The sequence below is a fragment of the Thunnus albacares genome, chromosome 16, assembly GCF_914725855.1.
Source record: "Thunnus albacares chromosome 16, fThuAlb1.1, whole genome shotgun sequence".
NCBI classification, from domain to species: domain Eukaryota; kingdom Metazoa; phylum Chordata; class Actinopteri; order Scombriformes; family Scombridae; genus Thunnus; species Thunnus albacares.
Genome location: NC_058121.1, coordinates 18,253,533 through 18,275,986, shown reverse-complemented (window position 1 = coordinate 18,275,986; position 22,454 = coordinate 18,253,533). Strand labels below are relative to the sequence as shown.

At 39.5% G+C, this 22,454-nt stretch overlaps 1 protein-coding gene across 4 annotated transcripts in view; it reads right to left on the bottom strand.

Annotated features, from left to right (window-relative positions):
- Positions 1-22,454, bottom strand: part of LOC122999857 (MAM domain-containing glycosylphosphatidylinositol anchor protein 2-like) — a 180,978-nt gene that overhangs the window by 27,736 nt on the left and 130,788 nt on the right. For all 4 annotated transcript variants that reach the window (XM_044377173.1, XM_044377174.1, XM_044377175.1 and 1 more), the window contains exons 10-11: positions 14,324-14,596; positions 2,642-2,790 (exon numbers count right to left, since the gene is read on the bottom strand). In XM_044377173.1, coding sequence (XP_044233108.1) covers positions 2,642-2,790; positions 14,324-14,596 — 422 coding nt within the window. The remainder of the gene's footprint in view (positions 1-2,641; positions 2,791-14,323; positions 14,597-22,454) is intronic.

The following is a 22,454-nucleotide window of genomic DNA, read 5'->3' as shown; positions in this document are numbered from 1 at the left end:
CTTTATTTGCTTATGTTCAGGTGGTTGTGTTATGCTGTGAACTTTAATAAAAGTATATATATATATGAAGTAGGGTTCAAAAGTCTGAGACCACTTTCACTTATATACTGTAAAACTGTGTGCTGCATATCAGTTTTGGAGAGCTGTGTCAAATTGAAAAACATTTAATTGGGGAAAGAACGTGTAATAGGGACAAAACAGGTTTGTGTCTTTGGGTGTGTGTGTGTGTGTGTGTGTGTCCCAAAGCTCCAGGCAGATGGAGGCCTTAAATGCTAGTCTTGGCAAACACTACCTAAAACTCCAAATGAACAAATGGAAGCAAATAGTTCAGTTTTTCCCCTTATCAAAAAAGAATTGTGCTTAAATACACAAAACAAATCGAACTTGAAAGGTTGATTGGGAAAAACATTTAACTTTTCAGACTTATCAAATTGTGCACATATTTAGTGCCTTATGGATTTTGCGCCTTTGTTTTGATTCCCATTAATGTTCACTGAATCCCTGTGCCAGCACCTAATTAAGGTTTCTGTTTACATCCCATTACCTTTCATTTTACACATTTTCCCCACAGAAGCAGAGTGCCATATTGACTTAATCTCATTTGATTGCAGCAGCAGTTCATGGGTTTTTTATGGCAACTTTAAAAAACAGCAGGATTGATCAAAGTGATAGCAGGAGCCAAAAGAAACACAGGAATAATCAAAGTGACGGTGTAATGGTAGACGACTGCTGATCTACTGTAGATTGCCAGCATGTAATTAGTATGGCTTCTATTGATCTGCGTGCACACTCTGACTTGACAGATCAATTGAGAAAGACGAAAGGGAAGGAGGAGATGAAGGGAGAGTAGGAAGAAGCAGTTGCAAGATGGCAAGATGCGGGTTGAAAAAGTTATCTCGCAGGGGTTGGAGACAGGCAATCAAGCTTCTGGACAGCACAGAAGGTTTTGAAGAAGCCGGCTACAGTATCAAAACAAGGGCAGGTGTCACACCTTTCCATTGCATCCTTGACAGGTGCGGTGATTTGTGTTTTGTGATTCTCGCCCGTGCATGCCTTTCAGCTAGAGGTTCATTCCCATTTCCCCTTCAGCCAGACTGTCTCTCACAAGGGCACTGGACGATAACACAAAGCAATCCATTACAAAGGCATAAGGTCTACCAGCTCTCAGTATTAATTCAAAAGTAGCGAGAGAAAATGATAATAATTCTCAGAGAATGGCAGGGGAACTGCTGCTGGATCTATAAATAGATTGAAGTGGTGTAGTCCATGTGCCAGAGCTTTCTTTACTGCACCGCTCCTTCGCAGTCAGTCCGGGGGTATCTCTGCATTTATTTATTTACTAAAGGAGCCTCTCCTCCCACTCATTTCTCTCTTATCCTCTCTGATTGCCTCTTGCTCACTGTCTCGATTCTTTTGCCTCTTTCCAACTTTTCCTCACGAAAAGCCATTAAAAAAAATCTCATTATCGGTCTAAATCAATGCTAAAATCTGAGACTCAATCCATCACGGAAGGTAAAATAGAACAAGACACCGATTTTTGATAGTGTTTAGCAGCAAAAAAAGTCTATGCATTTTCCCTACAGCAAAGAATCTTTTTCATCTAAGACAATGCAAGATTGGTTTTTATGCCTCGCAGGAAGGAAATAATGGTCATACAATGTACCCTCATGAGATATCAAGACAAGAAGGTGGAAAGAAATTAATTTGCCCAAACAGTGATTCTCTGCTAATAGACTGGCTAGTGATGTTGTCTTTTGAGTAAACAAATGCAGAAAATATTGAAATGTTAATTACCGTGGGTCCATTCTAATACAGATGCAGACATAATCTGTGAAAAAAAAAACTATGTGCAGGACTAGCTGAAAATAGGAAATGTATATTCCTGGCAAGTTTTTAGAAAAACGCCTGGCAAGCGAAAACATGGGCTCTGCAAGCACATCATTTATCACCAAACAGACCAACTGAGATAGTTGACAGAAAAAAAAATCACTGTGCTACACAAACATAACTGGTTTAGAATGTGTTTTCAAGTTTCAATTCCTTGCGGGTGTAGTGTGACACATGACATTATATTATTCATCGTAAACATAACTGTCAGGGTACGTTCGCTAATTCTGAGCAGGCTCCTGAATGGCAGGATGTTAACCTGAAAATCTGTGACGTTAATGGTGTTGGCACACTATTTCAAACTTTATCTAAAGGTGGTGTCACACCTGCTGCTGTAAATAAAAAAAACTATAAAGATCAAATGTGCAAAACACCGCTATGGGGGGAGGGAAAAAGAGAGAGAGAGAAAGAGAGAGAGAAGAAGGTACGCATTGATTGCCAAAGAGAGGAAATGTAACCATGCCATCCATCAATGCTGCCTGCCTGTCATCTGTGGAGTTTACTGGAAAAACAGGGAAACAGGAGCTACGCTTGCTATTTCTCTCTGCGGGGTTCCCTTCCACTCCTCTGAGTAAGAAAACTCATGGTCTGGCAGTAATAAAAGCTCCCTGAGAGTAGAGCTCTGTGGGACTGAATAATACTTTGTGGTGCAATAAACATTAGAATGATGCACCCATAGGTCAAACTGAGGAAAAGAGAGCAAATCAGCAGGCAGGATTAGTCAGACAGACAACTCTAATGTACGTCATCCTACCTGTCTGATGCCTAGTCTGTAGGCGACAATGCGGTCCACCGCGTTGGGGTTCATCTGGGTCCATTGGAGCTTGAAGCCGTAGACTCTGGGCCTGTTCTGCCACAGAGGGCTGTAGGTATCATAGTAGAACTCTGGAGGGTAGGCCTTGCCTGGAGAAAAAGCACATTAATAATAATATTTAGTACTTTATATTTCATGTTCAGTTTAGATGAAAATGTGTGGGTTGGGTGTCTGCAACTCATGTCTACCTGAATCCCCACACTGGTTAAAAAGCATATTATGAACAATCACTGCTTATTATGTATATAATATTGCATGAGTGCTTAAATCACAGCAATGCCTTTGTTTGTGCATTTACCAAACTGTAACAGGCTTGACTTTCATTACTTATGCAGCTAAATAACATCAACTAACGTCTCGGAGAGAGACACACAACAGAAACAGCTTCACAATCCATCTTTCCACATGATGGAAAGATGGAAAACACCCCCATTCTTGCCAGTGATGAATAATAATCAAAACACATGAAAGAATTGTGCTGACATATTGCCGCTGCTGTGAAAACTTAGAGCCGAATGACAGCAGTGCAAACATCTTTGTTAACACACTGAAACTGACATATTTGCAGAGTAAAAATTTACAGTTTATGGCAGATTTTGAAAAACAATGCAGATCCTACTCTAAAGCATTTGCATGAGTTTACAGTACTGTATACAGTACATGAATGCAAATAGTTGCAAATGGTCAGTGTAATTAGGGCTGCATTATTATCTAGTGTATTTCTGAATGCTGCTACTGTAAGATTTAGTTATTAACATTATTTTGAGATCTTGCATTTGCACTATACACACTTGGCCCCTGTGCATTGGTTTATTTTGCACACAATGCAGGCATGCTCTTACGCTTGGATTGGAGAATGTGTAAATGTAAACTTCTAAATGTTTTATTTGTTAACATAGTGAGAATTCTTTCAAGCCAAAAAGAGCACTGAATTAGCATGACAAAGATGTACAGTATCTCTTATCTTCACTATGTTCTGTTTGCTCTATTTTTATCTACTCGATATCACATTCCTTGTTACTGTTATGACCCAATTTTCCCTCAAGGATCATTAAAGTTTCATCATATGTTATGTGACATAGTGTGCTTTCATGGCATTGAATCAAAGCGTGTATTGTAGTATGCATTGCGAATGTAACTACATCCTAAGTGTCCATCCCATTCAATGGCAGATCCTTTCTGACTGCTACACGCCTCTATACTCAAGCCACCTCCTCCATAAAAGTAATCCAAACTACCACAGAAATCCTTGCAAACCTTTTCTTTCAATAACACGCTTTGCTTTGTTGGAATCTGTGAGGATTTATTTTTCTACAGAACTGTGGCACAAACTGAATAAATCTTTCAGGGTTTTAAGCTTTCCAGTCACAGTCTGCAAGCTGATTTCTGACAGCTGAAGTAGGAGCTGGCAGAACATTGTATTTTAATCAAGATCTAGAAACAAGTCTATAGGGTGACCTTCCAGGCAAAGAATAATAATTCACCTCAATGACACATTGTTGTGTTTGTCCCGCTGCTATTTAGGCTTGTTTATTGAAGGATGACAATACCCAAGGCAGATGATTTTTAATAACCGTGGAAAAGACTGAAGAGCGGCCATTGTTAGCTCAAACAAAAGCAGCAGAGGGATTTGACGTGCCCACGTTTAGATACAGCAAGTAGCTGATGTATGTCAGGCAATTGGATAAACCTGTCAAGTTAGTTTATGTCATTGATAAATTATAATGGCATCTTTTTTGCTTTTTTCCTAAACAGTTGTAATGCTCTCCTGTGTCCTGGGTCACACTCACGGGAGGACATAAACTACGGCACTTGGGAGTTTGTGAGGGTCATGTGTCAGGTTTCAATTATCTATGTCTATGCATCTTGAGACATCAGGATGAGGGAAAACGTTCTGATCACTTTCATTTTTCTGAAATCCCATGGAAAGACCAAAACCAACAGTGAATTGATAGATCCTACTAGCAAATATTGAGTGTGTATCCAAAGCCTAATGTAGATTATTCATCTGTGTCAGAGAGCACCGTTGTTGCCCAAAAGCTACTGAAACACATCAGTGAGCCACGTTGTTGAACCGGGTGACATGTCATTACCATGAACTATCTCACATACAGCACTCTGGAGCAGCAAATACTGACACACCAAAAGTGTATTAATCCACAATTGAAAATAGTCCCCAACAAATGTGCTATTTACTGTTGTTTTTTTTTGCTAAAAACTACAGTGTCCAGCTGTTTTAGGGAATTACTTAGATTTTTGTCTCCAGCAAGAATGAAGCAGCTTGGGGCTGACTGCCACAGACAGGTAGGGAAGTGATAAAGTATTGAGAAATAGATCAACACACTGTTGGTGTTGGTCTTTCCACTGGATTTGTTGACAATAATAAAAATAGAGAATAATGCCAACTTTATCCTTTAAAGAAGAATTCATATAAAGTTAGGAAAATACTTATTAGGAAAATCTGACTGAATGTTCGCTCAACTGTATAATCTTGCAACATTAGTAAAACTGATGTGAAATTCCCCAAATATGCATCTTCTACAATAACAAGGAAAACAATGTGGGGCAAACATTGCAGGGAGAAAAGATAATCCGTAATACAATAGTAAATTTCATAAATTTTTGATTGGACTGTACCCAAATTCAGATGTTAATACATGCGGCTCAGATATAATCATTCAAAATGTAAGAGGAAAAAAAAACAAGATTAGCGGTTCCATGTGGCCTCCGACTGGTTTGATCAATTCTCATAATCGCCCATGATAATGAGTAAAAATCAACACTGAGGGCATTTTGTTCTGCATTTTAGACAATAAATCAGATTAATGATGCTTTGGGCAGCTAACTGCTGATCACTCAGCCTTTACATGGATGAAGCTATTTAAAATAAAATATTTTAATCTGGAGGAAAAGCAGACTCATTTATCAACCAGATAAAATCATTCAGAGAGAGAAAAAAACAAGCAGCAGAACGAGAAGTACAGTTAATATTAAACAATGTAATTAATTTTTAAATGTTTTAATCTTTTCATGTTGAGGTAAGATATGTTCAAAAGGTCAAAGTTGCAGGTTAAAGCGTTCTGTTTCCACTTGACCCCATAGACCCCCATGTTAAAATGCCCAACTTACAGCAGAAATAAACATGTTTACAGCCTGGTATAGAAAACGGTTTTGGTCTCTATAACTAATTTCCCTGTTCATGACAACTGTACAGGGTTGAATTTTTATATATAACTCAACCGTTTAAATTTTATTAAGGCTTAATGTTATGCATAATTAAAGGTTTGGCTGCTGGGTGCTGGGTGGGACAGTTGGGTGCTATCACAGGCACATCGCCACCATGGTGAAGACGTTGATTAGGTACCGTTACCATGGAATAACCCCAGATTCACAGAGTATAGGTTTAGCCGTAACCGTCACTATTTCAGTGTGTTTTCAGTTCATGAAAGTTAACAATTTGGTCGCCTAAAAAAGTATTTGTTTGTATATTTATATTTAGTTTGTACTAAAAGACCCTCTAGGGAGTTGGATGTTCAGCTTTTTCTGGTAAGTACATTTTGTTTTAATGGTTTTAAGCCTGTTTTTTGTGAGCAAAAATTAGCATTAGCATTATCACGGTTAACCATAGACTGTAAATGCTCCATGCTAACCACGCTAGCAGCTAGCGTTAGGATAAGCTCCACCCTCTCATCCAAATATGGTCACTTCTGGCTCCAAAAATCCAAGATGACGATGGTCAAAATGCAAACTCGAGGCTTCAAAACGGGAGTCTATCCAACCCAATGGGTGACATCAGTGGCTACGTCCATTATTATTTACAGTCTACGTTTATAACTGAAGATGTTGTAACACAAACTGCCTCCATGTCTCATTCAACTGCTAATGCAACTAGAAAAACATATTTTCCAACAGAAAAAAAGCCAAGATAATTACTGTCTGCACCTCCGCTTGGCATTGTTTTGCTGTGCAGAGCCAGCTGTGTTTACACGTTGTATACTGTACAGCTAAATGTTACATAAACTGACCTGGCAGACCCTGCACTGCACACAAAATGCCAAATTGCAGTATATTGTTTGGCAAAAATAAAGATTATGTTGTTCAGACTTAAAATTGCTTTTTCAGTTGAATTTTTTTCTTTAATTTTCAGCATTTCAAGTAAAAATGTTGTGTCAGTTGTGGAAACAAACTGAGCCAGTCACCAGTGATAAAGTCCTAATAACTTAGAATCTGATTCATTACAGATTGAGAAAGCTCTGTTAACTTTTGCTGCATTGTGGAATCATTTCACCATTTTAACTAATCAAATCAAGTGGCTTAGAAACATTGTTATTGTATTAGCACACTTCCCAGCATCCATTGTATTTGGATTTAAATTCTCCAAAAAGCCTTTCCTTTTACTAATTTAAGGTAGGTTATGATGGAGGTTTGTTATGTGTCTTTTTATACATGTGTGAATGATGAGTTGTATGGTCTTCTCTCTAATCAAAAACAAACAAAAAAACAAAACAAAACAAAAAAAACCCTAAAGGAAGTAATGAAAATACAGTTAGTGTCCACTGCAATCACACCCCTCTCTCTTTCTTAACACATTTCAAATTATGATCTATGTTTGCATTTCATATTTGGGGACTCAAAGCTGTCACATTTCAAGTTTAACACCTCTTGACATCATAACTAAACTGTTGTTGGCTCAACTTAATATCTTGAGTCTGTATACTTTAAAGTTTTAAGTTACCTAAACAAAAAGATATCACTTGACAGAACTAGTAAGTTTATTAAACCTAAAAAGTAACACTGATTTAAAAAAAACAGTGGTTGCCTACTACTTTTTTTTAGTTTTCTCAACTTCTTTATTTTTACAGTTTTGTTCATACAGAACGCCTGATAAAGAAATGAAGCGGCTATAAAGGCAAAAAGGTTAATTAAACTGGCTCCTATCATAACGTGTTTTCATAAGTTGTCTTTGAAGATTCCCACACAGAGTCTGCTTCAGATTTGTATTCATACAAGTGCACATTGTGTTGTTCAAAGTCATATCAACACTATATTAACTTAGCTTAAATATTTACACTAATCTATTGTGTCAGTTATATGTCGTATTTTGAGAGAAAAAAAAAATCTTTTAAAAGGAAATTTCTCAAACTCACAGCAAAGGCTGGTGAAAACTGGTGAATTGTTGTATTTTATTCAAATATACAATGTAATGAAGCAAGATGGCCTTCACTTCTAATAATACGTTATGTGTGGTGAAGCACATTACCTAACCAAATTACACTGCTTGAAACAGATAACCCTGGGTGGGAGACATCAAACATAAAGTACAGAAGGCTTAATTGATTTTTAAAAAATCCTGTTTATAACACCAGAACCAATGCAATGATTCATAACAGCTCAGTGAAACCCTTCAGGCAAGAAGTTGACCTTGTTTGCAGACTTCATTTTTTAAGGGTTTATGAACATGTTTTTTTTTTTCTTTGGGAAAACATTTCGCCCTACCATATGGTAAGCGTTGCTATACGATGCTGCGCTGATATGCGTCGTAGGCTTTTGTGGCGAGAGTTGATGCTTACATATGGATGCACAGCTGGCCAAGACAAATCCAACACCACCACACACACATGGAGAGCTAACTGACTATAGGGAAAAGGCATTAGAGACATTAAAAGACTTGGTGGTAATTGCCTGGTTGTGTCCTTCTGGGATAGAGAGTGAAAATCTTGCTGTGGTTCTTTTTTTTTTCCAAAGCGAAATGGCACTGAACTCGTAATGAGTCACTTCCACCCCGACTATTCAGCAAATTCTTCCTCAACTTCCTCCGTCCTCGCCTACACTGTTTTTACAAAAAAAAAAAAAAAAACAGTCAACAGAATGATTGCTAATTGTTGATCATGTGAACTGGAATTGAATTTCTTGATCCACTGTGACTCAAGTCAAGTCAATTTTATTTGTACAGTCCAATATCACAAGGAGAAAAAAAATGGAAGAAACCTCAGAAGGAGCAACAGAGGAGGGATCCCTTCCCCAGGATGGACAGATGTTCAATGGATGTTGTGTGTACAGAACAGAATACAAATTACAGAACACAGCATCGAACAGGATAACAAAATTATAATGGATTTATAATACAAACGAAAAAATGTCACTTCTGGTTTTGTCCTACTCGGTCAGTGTAAAATTGGAGGCGCTCCAGAGTGACTAATCTTGTGATAGTGAATAATAAATATAAATATAAAAGAAGCAGAGTCATAAAAGCAGTCACAAAAAATTGGTCAGAAAAGATAAAAAATGAAAAGGACAGAAAATAACAGAATGGAATAGATTTTGTCTGTCCTTCGAGCGTGACAGACTCTCAGTCTGATCACAGATAACATAATTCACATGCTGCCTTTTTACTCTGACCATGTAATGTCAGTCATTACTATACAGGAGCAATCAATGTCAGTGTGTCTCTTTGAGCTGTGGAGAGTATTCAAAATCATTCGCTATTTACTGCAGGGTGAACTGGGCACAGACTATGAAGGGAGATAGGTTAGTTACTTAAAGCTAAGGCACAGATGTTTGTTGGAGACCAAGACTCATAAGGTTTATAAACTCCTGACAAAAGAGGAATGAGCAGGTTTGGAGGTCAAATCAATTTATTGTTTGTCTTCTTTTTGGAGAAGATGAAGAAGACAAAATTAACACATAACATCTAAAAACAAATAATAAATCAGGATGGCAAAAACATCACTTAAAAAATAATAGTTTATATTAAAATAGACTGAATGCAGAAAAGCAAATGGTGATGAAACAGTGTGATGGAGAGAGTAAGTGTGTGTGTGTGTTGGCAGTGTCCTGATCAAGTGTTTTTTTAGGCCAGATCCTGATCAGAGTGATTTAATATGTATCTGACACCATTAAATAACAGGTGAAGTCTACTAAATTTGGCACACCTTATTTTTCAGGAGAGAATTGATTGAAATACTGAAGGTCCTGGTTCAAAGTGCTTAAGTTTATACATTTTAATTATAGATGATATGAAAGTTAAATTGAGAGAAAGCCACTCCTGAAATTGATGTGATTCACTAAGGAATCAGTCTGTTGGAGTTGTTTGAACTACAAAAACACTCGGTCCATCGTACCACGCGAATGATCTTTGACAGAGTACAGACGCCAACTGTCGGAAGCATACAAACAAAAGAAGTTTTTATTACTTTTCAATATCATGTGCAATATAACTTTTTATTACTTTTTCGATATCACCTTTCAATATCATCTGCAGAATTACTTTTCTATTTTAGTTTACTTATTTTACTTAATTTATCTTATTCTATTGTTATTCTATTATTCTATTATATCTGTTATTCTTTTAGAAACTGGTGCTAGTATTTTATTCTTATATTGTTGTCATTTTTGAGCAATCTCTGGCACAACAATTTCCTTTGGGATTAATAAAGTTTTATCTTATCTTAATTTTTGCTTGTCAACAAGTTACTCACCAGCAGTAAATATAACCTGCTGCATCCAAGTTTGTCATTTTAAACTGCGCAGGCAGCGGTTATTGCAGATTACAAATGATGAGCTGCTAGGTGAATGTTTTGAACACTGCTCTCTGCTAGTAAGGAGGAGGAGAGATATTGGATCTGTTAGCGTCAGAGCTTAGCGAATGTGTATTTTGTCAACCTTGGTGTGAGAACTAGAGTCACACTGGGGTGCCCAAATCATTTTTCACATTAAGACTAAGCAACACTAGCAGGATACTGTGAACAAAACACAGTAATCAATGTCCCGAAAATTACTGGTGTGTGTCACAATTCAAGAAACAACCCTTTCCTCCTAAAGCATATGCAGATATCTCATTCCAGCTGACTTTGTTTCACAATGTGATTTCTGCGTCATTAGGGACAATAGCTACAATAAAAAGGGAAACTGCAACCACAACAACAAGCAAAACAACAAGCTCATAATTATGAAGGATCTGAATTCACTTCATGAGCTAATTCATAAAATGCACAAAATAAATATGTGAACATTGGGCCTGCAAATTTAATTGTTCTTCTCTTCACATTCATGACAGGCTTCCAAAAAGATGAATTATAGCAGGTGAGAGAGACATGAGAAACATTATTTTGCCTTCGTTTGTGAAATTCTGAATTCCAGCAAAAAAACTACAGTACAGCATGTATTTTAGGGAGACTGGTCAATGAAGAGAAAAGGGGAGGGAGAGGTTTGAACCAGCTTTGCAGAATTACTTGTTTCATCATGTTTTATTTTAGCAGTGATTGGACAAATGTGATCTAAATGCAGTGTTTGTTACAGTTCATGTCTGTGTATTCAGTGACCTGTGTTTTACCCTTACACTATCAGTACACACTATCAACCCATCAGTACACAGTTGCAGCCTGAGGACAGGATGTACAGTAAATGCAGACTTGCAACTTGTGAATAAATCAACTAATGCATCCGACTGGAATAAAGTCAGAGATGAAAAGCTGTGTAGAGGAATCAAAGACAGTGAGATATTTTTCTCTCTCTCTAAGTTCTAACTCTTCAGAGGAGCATGATTTCAGCATTTGCTAAAAAAACTCAGGGTTACCATGACAGAGAGACTGAGCCAAAGCTCAGTGGTACACATTACATCCCTCTGAGGGGTTTCTCCCCTGGCACAATTTAATGGCCAACTTGGCCATTACAGCCAACTCACTGTTTCCACAGATGTCCCAGCGGCTTGGCACATGAGCATCCATGCACATGCACTCACACTCTCTCCTGGCACGACATAGTTTTTGAGGTGACAGCGTTTATATTGGCCTGAGAATGGCCTGCTGCCCCTGTCTGTCGGCATGGTAACATGTATGTTTTGCATGGTATGTTTACTGGATGACTGACTTTAATCGATCTACTGCAGCTTCAGGCCAAAACTCCTGACTGATATGTTTGTTACACATCAACACGGACCAAGAGGACGTCAGAGATAGAGCGGTGAGGGAATATCCACTGGCGTGTCTACTTGTCTTCACTCTGTAAAGTGAGTTAACTCAAACACCACCCAACTGCATGGCACATAACAAATATTTCATGAGCCTCATCTTTAAGTGGAGCTTACAGAGATGCGCTGATATCCAGTAGAATATTAATTTCAGCCACACTGAATAGTGTTGATCTCAAAGGGCGGTGAGTTTCAGGATAAAATTTATAAAAACTCTTACAGAATAAGAGCTGGAGTTAAGGGAATGGGGCATGCCAGATTTCATGGATGATGGGAGGAACCAAAGTGGATTTTCTGCACCATGCTCCTTCACTCTGGGGGCTACTAAAAGAGCCTCCATACCTTTGGCAACCACTGAGGCCAGATGGTGGGAATCTGGAGCATTGGGCAGGAGGAATGGAGTGATGGTGGGAGAGAGAGGGAAGGAGGGATGGAGGATGAAAGGGAAACAAGGGGAGTGGAGGTAGAGGAAGAGGGAGGGAGTGTGAGCAATAGCACGCAAAACCCCAGCCCTGTTGAGAAAAACAAATGGCTGGAGGGAACAATCTGCCTCTGTCTCTCTGCTCTACCTGTTTCACCAGAGAGGACTGATTTATGACACACACAGGGGGGATGTCCATCTTGCTCTCCAGGCAAGCAATAGCGAGAGAGAGAGAGAAGACAATAGAGAGACGTTTACAATGAGAAAGATTAAAAGAAAACAGGGGCAAAGAGTGGAAAGAAAGAGAAAGAAAGGAGATAGAAAAATCGAGTGCAGGAAAGCTATGATTAGAAGACAGCAATAGATAGAGAGAAATGGACAGTATCAAAGAGGAGAGCAACCTAAGTGGCAGAGGATCAAAGTGACAAATACTCCTCCTGTGACCCTGCGGCTCCTCTCTCTAATGGGGGGTCTGGGAGATTGAAACCCTGGCCAGAGTTCCTGCGGTCACTCAGTATGGCCAAACTAATTTGGTCCTGTCATAACAACCAACTTGGAGACTGACACTTGCAGGTCTTGATGAATAAAAAAAAAAAAAAAAAAAGTAATCTCAAAAAAAGCAGGAAGGGGGTAAGTGTGATCTGAGAGGACAGGTTTACTATGCGAGACAGAAAAAAGAGACGACTTGATGGACGTGTCCCATTCAGATTGACAATCTCTGAACTTTTTCCTTTCACTCTCCTATTAAATTAATTGTCTATCACACACAGAGACAGCCACGCCCCCCCAAAACACAGTGTGACAAGGATTGTTATATGTTTGAAGGGCCAATTTCAGCTGTCCAAAAAAATCACTCTAATTACCAATTTGGAGTGCCAACTGAAGAACTTGTTGTAGACATGCAGATGCGTGTTCTAAAAAAATGAAAGCAAAATGCCATCGAGTGCAGCTTCAAGGTGGATGAAAAGCACTGAAAGTCCTTTTTATAACACTAATGTGTGCATGAAAGTGGAAGGTAATTTTGGCATGTGTCTGGTATGTAACTTTAAATGATTACAATTGTCCACTGATAGCTTAGCTATCGTACCGAGGCATAACAGGCCTGTCAAGCTTTGTATTTCTTAAAATGCTGAAGGAAGAAATAAGAATGATACTCGTCATTTAAAGAGTTCAGAGTGTGGTGTTTGTTTTTTTTGTCCTTCCAAAACCAAAAATACAAGAGCAAAAATGTGTAAGAAATGGATTAAATAGTGTTTCTCTGCCCTAACATAAGCTGCAACTCTTACCATATACAGCTAACTTAGCTCAGCTAGCTTATTACCTATAGTAGTAACCTAACCCAGCGTCACTTCTAAGGTCCTGGATGCTACTATAAGAGTGTAGAGTAATGTCAGCGGCTCTGTCCTGCTCTTTATTAGATTTGAGGAACTTTATACTCCAGCTGCCTCAGTCAACCTGGTCAGTGATAGTGATACATTCACCAAACACAGCAGTTCATCTTCATCCTAAAAACGTTTTCTTTTGTAATGTAAAAATACGAAAAATAAATATGTCAGTATATGATATAATAAGTATGTGCTCTGAGCAGCTTCACAAGGTTATGTTAGAATGAAATCTGATATAATTAGAATCAGCAACAAAAACCGTGTTTCTTTGTTTTTATGTCTTCTAAGGTTACATGGATCATAGAATGGGGGATTTTACCTGGGGCATCCAGCTTTAGCTACAGTCCATTAGTATATGTATGTACAGTAGCCATCAAGTGTATTCAGTATTTAAGATCCTTTTACAGGGTTCTCATTTGAACATGAGTCAACCAGAGACCATTTTAACCAATCAACCGACAACTAACATTAAGTTAACTAGCTAACTAGCTACATCAGAAATAATCTGCTCACAACAGTCGTCATTTCAGCCAGAAAACAGGTAGAAATGCTTTTGTCTCTGTCTGAAAACAAGCATCCTCTATCTAAAAAAATATCAAGAACTTTGAATGTCAAATCTGCCAGTTATCATCAAAAACTGCATATGATATGATGTGTCATGTGCTTTGTGTTTTTATCCTGTGTTTCACTGCTGTGCAACCAAATTTCCCTTGGATGGATTGACTGATTGATTGATTGATATATACCACGCAAGAATGGACAGCTTCCCTAGCATAGCAACAGTAACTAAAGGGGCTGGCATTAGCAAACACTCCTATACAATATGAAAAAGACAAAGTAGTCTTTACCTGTAACCTGGAAGGTGCATTTGCCTGCCCCGGCCTCATTGATGACATTACAGGTGTACTCCCCCCACCCGTCTCGATTCAGGCTGCGGATGGTGTACTCCGTCTCGTCTCTTTGGGCGTCGAAGGCTCCGGCGTGGAGCAGCCGGTTTGATAGAAGCCACTCGAAGCGCAGTACGCGGGAAGGGTGTGCTCGCAGCACCCTGCAGGTCATCACCACAGGCCTCCCCAGTCCCTGACGCATCTCCATGTAAACTGGCTCCACCGTCGGTGGGTCTGAGTGGGAAACAGAAAGGCTCAGACGAGTTCAGCTGACATTTGATAGGAACAGAAAAGTGTGTCAAGGATGTCAGTGCAGAGGGAATATAAAAGAATGCTACAAAATGCCTTGGATAAAGAGGGCAAAGAGGAGAATAAAAGAATGAGTGGGAGGAAGGGATGTTGATGTCTATACAAGACAGATGCTATTCAGGCCAGGGCCTTCTCAAACTAGGTTGTCTCTGACCTCCAGAGATATTTACAGAGCAAAAATACCTGGAAGATAGAACAGACAGTCAGAATGCAAATTATAGAAGAGTTACGGTAGCTATGAGAAGAATAAATAAATATATTTAAATATAAAAAACAACTAAATATAAAAATAATATTTAAAACATGCACAGACACTGAAAGGGGAAAAAACATGTTAGAGAACAGTCTAGTATTGAAACATGAATGAGAAGCAGTGGGCAGAGAGAGAGAGAGGAAGAGAGAGAGAGAGGGGTAAGATTTAAGTACACTGCAAGCAAACTTTAAACAATCGGCACTGAAAAGTCAATACACCTCAGTGATAAATGAAAAATGACGAGTGAAAACAACTGTGGAGAGCATCAATGGGTGCAGGAAGATCAATTCTGCAGAAAAAAAACTAGAACAATGTTCTGAGGAAAATCAGTCCCGCTTCATGGAAAACTGGTAACAGGATGATGAAGTGCACCTCAAGCTTTCAGAATAGAAAATTAATAACTTAATTGAGTATCAGACAGGCCTCACCTCTTCCCACATAGACAACCTCGTGGTGAATTATTTAGCCAGTCATCTCAGAGCAAAGTCTGGGACTGAATATAACCTCAATGCCACCCAGACTCCACTTCTGGAACGTGTAATATACGTGATTAAAGAAAAAAAAAAAACTATATTCAGACATAGATTATGTACACGGTGACAAAATACATACGCAGGTTTTTGCCAGAACAAAATGTGTTTAAGTGCTTGTGTGTGCAAGCATTGACACAGTTATGAATAATTTCCCAGCTTAAGCATCTCTGCTGTTGACATGCTCACACAGAGGCTTGACAAAAGTCAAGGCTTGAAAAACAACAGCGAATGCTGAGGACAATAGACAGAATGACACAGAGCCCCTTGATTGCCTGAAATTTGCATAATTTCCAGCAGAGCAAAGGAGCAGCGGGTAGCTACAGCCAGGCCTGTGGATGTTACTTTCAAAATGTAATCTGTTACAGATCACTGATTACCTGATTGAAATTGTAATCTGCAACGTAATCGTCTACATTTTTCACACACAATATAATCTAATTACCGAGCCTTCCGAACTTGATAGGATATGTAATTAAATGAACTGTTTATTAAAATTTACGGCATATCATTTGATAACACTATTAATGTCATTATCTAAAACCTTAATCACCCATTTTTTGAAAGATGGGGAAGATGCTAAAATCTCACAACCTAATTCCGTTTAAAGAGTCAAATAAATTTTGAATCCTGTGTTTTTAGAGTAACTGACTTTCATTTTGGTTTTTCTGCTGCACATAATTGAGTTAACCTCGGTCCAGGGACTAGAGCAGTGCAGGTCCCCCAGGCCAGAGAAGTGCGCAGGTAAAAATGGGCTGTAAACATCACACTGCACGCAAAATAAAATAGTTCAAAGAGGACTTTCTTGCCCTCGATTAATTATCACACAACACACAAAAACTGTGGAATTCACACAGCAGCTGTTATGGTTAATAACACACCATAAGATCGGATAATGACTAGCTGAAATGTGAAAGATAATAAACATGGGATGACAGAAAAAGTAACGCAACACAACAACACAAATCTTCCAAGAGTTTCGGACTGAAGGAAATGAGGAAAAAAGTTTGCCTGCTTCACCTGACACTGTTCACAGATGAAAACCACTTTACCGTGGGGAGTAAAGTGGCTTTCATCTCCGCTAAATGAAACAGCAATCAGTTCCTCCTTCAAATGAGCCATGCCTGGGCTTTTACCCAAACCCAATGGCTTATCTCTGACTCCAAAAGAAGGGTCTGAATCTCTACTTATCACATTAAAATTGTAGGTTTGTGTGCGGCAGTGAATCACAGCCCAGCTCCACAGCCTCCCTGAGTGGCACTAGACCAAATTGCAGTAAGTGCATTTCCATTCACACAGTAAGACAAACGAAAAAAAGAAATCTCTTATATAACCAAAACATCCTTTAAACAAGGGCACATGCCTCATCTCCCCCCACCGTGCATCTCCTGTGAAACAGCTGCCCAGTGAACATGAGGCGAAAGGAGCGAAAAGGTCCTGTGTGATATTCCCTGAGCAGTGCTCGCCATGGTTAGTGTAGCAGCAAGGGCGGTGAGGGCTCGGAGTTGCTGTAAGTCACAAGCTGAGGGAAAACCCTGAGCTCTGCCTAAGATGTAATCCATCATCAGTCACCAGTGGATACCTTGACAGTAATGTGGAGAAAAACAACATTTAGGAGCACGGAGGCCTTTTCCCCTCGGCCCATATAGACTGCCATCTACAGGGAGGAGGACAGAACAAAGACACTGGTGTACCTGGGGGAAATATGCATGTGTGTTTATGTGTGTGTGTGTTTGTGTGTGTGTGTGTGTGTGTGTGTGGGTGGGACTTGAATTTGTGCGCATGCATGCACCTGCATTACTGAAACAGCGCTTGACTGGTTTACAATAAACTTCAGCTTCAGTCAGAATGGGTTTCATTTTTCTTCCATGTGCTTCGGGTGAGTGCATCAAGAGAAGGACATGCAAGTCCTCTGGGCAACCCCGCAACAGTGTTTTGAAAATGTACAGTAGGTTCATGTGCACATAAAATGTGTGTGTGTGTCTGATTCCTTCTATACGGTTGGAGAAATACTTCAAACAGAGATTTGTTTTCCCTCTCTTGGTTTTCTCCCATTCTTTTTTTCCCTGAAAGCTACGGAATATTTTCCCTCATGGCTCACTGGATAACTGGTGTGATATTGATGCTCCTTGATTCATTTATGTACTGCATGTTGACACATGTTGAATTAACATGTAACATACTGATGCTCCATTCAGCAATATGTCACGTTTTTCACCTCGACTGTGCCTTCTGCAGCTGTATGTGGACGTATAAAAAAAAAAACCAAAGATCATGTTTTTGGAAGCAAAAGCATTCTTGTGGGAGAATAACCTTTATAGCATAACATGCTTCAATATCAAGTCTTGATGGAGGAAATAACATTCATTAGGAAGTCAAACAGATATATACAGAATATGAAATGAAAACCCTGATTTAACTGATTTATAATGAGTCCCTGTGTTGAATAATGTAGGGGAACGCTGCTCCGCATCAGCGCGCCCTCCTTCCCTCACGCTACAGTCGCTGCAATCAAACAATGAACTTAAGCACCATCTGATTTACCATATTGTTATTAAACTCAGGGATAATTTATGAACTTAAATATACAATTAATGATAATCAATGTAGACTCTTCAGTGCGAGGAGTGGCCTGGTAATCCGCTAATAGGTTTAGCTCAGTCATTGACCAAGTTATGAATTATTCTGTCTAAGCTGTGTGCAGGCTTCTGTTTACAACCTACATATTCGCTGACCTTTTCTGGTGTGGATTTGATGCGGCTGATCAATTCAATATTGTTCCATAAAAAATAAAAAAAAAAAGGTTATTAAAATTTCATCCCCAAATGCGGTGTGTGAGCCCTGCTTTAATGCAAAAGATTAATTTGCTGGCGTTGGGCTGGCGTTAGGCTAATGTGAATCGCTCTAATATGATTCACATTAGAGTGGGCCTCAGGGGCCAGCATTGCAGGCCTTCTTGATGCAGAGAGGAAAATTAATTAAAAACAATAATCGTGTAATTCTGCTCATTACTTTTGCCCAGACAGTAGCTCTTTATCCTGGTGTGTCTTTTTGATGTATGTCAGATGCTAGGGCGCTCACTCAGGGGGACAATCGCGCGGTTGCATCAGGCAGGTGTCACGGACGATGTGAGGAGGAACAGAAGGGAAGCCCGGATAAAAGATTCCTGTGCATCTGGGCTGAAGTAGAGCTTGATAACTTTGAGTCTGACAGACAGTGGTATCTAGGACAGGAGACCACTTTATACTTCCTTCTTCCTTCTATTTCTCTCTGTTTCTTCACCCGCTCTCTCTCAAGCCTCTGGACCATGCCAAGTCAGTTTGACTAAGAACATTAGGGTGTCACAGCTTGGGATTTGGCGTTTGCAATTCTATTAGAGCGACGACTCTAAAGGCAGACGTCTCCCATTCCCTCTACCTCTCCTCCTGGCGTTGCCTCTGCCAGCCAACAGATGCAGGTTTTTACATATCAAAGCTGTTGACTTGCCAGAGTCGTTCCTTCACGCCTCTAATGCTCTTTGCTTCAGAGGACTGTACCTCGGTCCCTTGATCAAGTTACTAAACGCGGCTTTGCACATGGCTCACCACCAAAGGCGGGTGGCTCATGCTGGGACCTGGAAATGCAGGCGAGAAAAGCATCTCAGAGGGATTGGCTTGTGCTTACACACCATGAGACAGTCCAAGAGGAAGAAGGGAGGGGGCATACCGACAGGCATATGGAGCAAACAACAAAAGTAGGGCTGTATTGTGTTAATAAAGTAAATTCTCATGCTGAGAAAGAGCAAAGGTCTATGTATTCGGCAAATGAATCAGTCAAGAGCATGCATTGATGTGTACACATCATATTTAAACTCAAATTGTGTCAGTACGGATTGTTTGTGCTTTTTAAACTTGGGCTTTGATGCCAACTATTAATAAGTAACAAGAGTCTGACGAGCAGAACTGGCTCTGAAGCTAAAACATGGCAGAGTGATTGATTTAATAACACCAAAGCCTTAATAACGCTCTTCGCTGACTATGTTTACATGCACAAAATATTCAGTTTTTTTTCCCTTATTCCAAAAATGGCTTATATGGCTAATGAAAATGAATATTCCACTAATATTCCTGTTTACATGCAGCTGTGTATACTCCCATCAAAACAGGATTTTTTTCAAAGTTTTCCACTGGTGGCGGGTTTGTTCAACACAGCCTCCATCTCTCATTTGTTAAACCACCTTCTTGAAAAAGTAAACGTTGTGATATTTGTCCAAAAACCTGTAAATATCCAAATCTTTCAAAATGTTTAAAAGTAGATGTGCTTTGTAGTAGGTGTGTGGGCTTTTCCTTCGGGCATGCATCTCTATCCCAGCCTTGCAAACTGTTGGCTAGTTGGTTTGTTTACAACGCACAGAGCTGACCGTAAACAGGCAAGAGGGCTGTGTGTCGCAAACATAGACTGTATAAAAATATGGACGTAGTTACTGTGACGTCACCCGTTGGTTTCTGAAGAGCGTCGCCATCTTGGCAGTAGTGATTCTGCCTAACTCCCAGCCAATCAAAAATGGGCAAAGAGGCGGGCCGAATGGCTGAAACAAGCCACCTAGCGGCTGGCGGACCCGTCACTGAAAGCAGCCATGTCCTTCATTATGCATAACTTTACGGCTTAATAAAATTTAAATGAGTGAGTTATAAAAAATTGACCCCCCGTACAGTTGTAATGAAAGGGGAAATCAGCTATAGAGACCAAAACCATTTTTTGTACCAGGCTGTAAACATGTTTATTTCTGCTGTAAAGTTGGGCATTTTAACAAGGAGGTCTATGGAGATTGACTTGCTTTTGGAGCCAGCCTCATGTGGCCATTCAAGGAACTGTTATTGGCACTTCCACATTGGCTTCATTTTTCAGCCCCAGAGGTTGCCGCTTGGTCACAAACTGCGGTAAAAACCCCAATTAAGACGCAAATTCCGAATGCACTGAATACATGTCCAAAGAATGCTTCTAAAACCTAAATACTATCAGCATATCCCACATGTCTTAATCAGAAAATGCTACATTCAGAATATCCTAATGAAATATTCTGTTTACATGACACGTCAAATTTGGAATATTGCTATATTCTGAATAATAGTGGAATATTATTGTGCATGTAAATGTAGTCATTACGTCTTCTGCTTTGAAGATGGCAAACAGATGAAAGTGCTGTACCACATCAAGAACTGCGATTCAAGAGAGGTGCTTTATTAAAATAATACTACATAATGATAAATAATTACATTCTCAGAATAAATAGCGTTAAAAGGAAGGACAGAATTATCAGGGGGTGAATTGATGTGCCTCTCTGTGTGTCTTGTACTGTGTGTGTCATCCTATGATGCAACCACATGCCAAGGCAAATCTGTCTGAGAGAGGAAACAGATTTAATGGCATGTGTCTTTCACCTGAGGCCTCGTCCCCCCCTACCCCTCGCCTCCTGAGGCATGTCTTCTTCTAAGTGTCACTAACAACAGTCACTCCCTGTGAGTGACCCCTGTCCACTGTCACAGGGACAAGGGGACAAGGGGAGAACAGCAGCAAGGTGTGATAGGAGACCTCTCCTGGCTGGATGTCAGGGGAGAGAAATCCTGCTTTGGAGTGTCTGTGAAAATGACCTCCACTCTAGACAAGGTCATTCAAAGGTTGGAGACCTTCCTCAGAATAACACCTTTCTTACATCCTTGTCTGTTAGAGTTGTTTGTTTTGCAGATTTCAGGGTATCATTTTGGGTGGAACAGTAAAATCTGGGTTTTTGTTTTTAAGTATTCAGTGTGCGTTCAGTGGCTAGTTAAGGCCACCTGAGTTCATAGACAAGAGGTCCTGTTCCTTTTCTCCTCCTCTGTGATGCTAAAAATGGAGCAGTTGCTCATTCTGTATACTGTAAAGTGAAACAGTTTTACATTTCTTTTACCCGTTCTTTTTTATTCTTATTTGTTTCATCTTATTTGCCTTCTCATCTTTAGGATTACTCTTGATCAACTCTGACAGGAGCCACCCACGTCCTGGCAGTGTTTAATAAGCGCAGTGTCTTCAAGCAGGCTGTTCTTCAGCAGCCACCATTCCAATATTGTTTCGAGTTGTTTTGCCAACATGTCTGTGTTTTACAAGCCCTCACTACAGGTTTTCAGCTCATTTATGATAAATTTTGTAATTTTGTATTTGGTGTTTTTATTGGTGCTTTGAGCTAAATGCTTGCATCAGAATGCTTACATGCTCACAGTGACAATGCTAACAGTCTGAGACTAACAACGTATAATGTTTACCATTTTTAGTTTAGCATGTTAGCATGTTAGAAAGCAATGCAACATTTGCTAATTAGGACTAAAGAAGAGAGAACGACAGATGTTTCACTCAAAATCATAAAGAGGAAAAGTCAGGGGATCACCAAAGTCAGTAGGATGCAACCTCAGAGGACCCTGAATATCTGTACAAAACGTTCTTATATAATCCTATATTTGTTGAGATTTTTCAGTCTGGTCCAAAGTGGTGGACCGACCGACTGACAGACCAACATTGCTATAAATAGAGTCGTGCTGTTAGCATGGCTGAACACTAGTTTTGCTATATGTATAGTATGTAAAGAAAGAAAGGAAGAAAGTTAATAACAAATGAAATGCATAATTAAATATCAGCATCTGTCTTTTAATATAGGCATTTTTGTACACTCACAAATGAGCTTCATGCTTCAAAGATGGGAGCTACTCCAGCAAAAATTGTGCATAAAGGTAGCAAAATGAAGAAAGGAGGCAGATGTGACTCACAAGTGACTCACTTTGGTCAGGTTCCTGGCACACTGGATAAAAAGGCAGCAGATCGTCTCTGACAGCCAGACAACCACACCCAGTGAACATTAGTCTAGTTTAGTTTTCCTGTTTTCCATTTGCCATGATGTCCTTATTGTGAATTAACAACAAACCACAAAAAATAAACAATAACAAAAATCAACAGTGTTTCATGCCTAACATCATACAATACTTCCCATTTC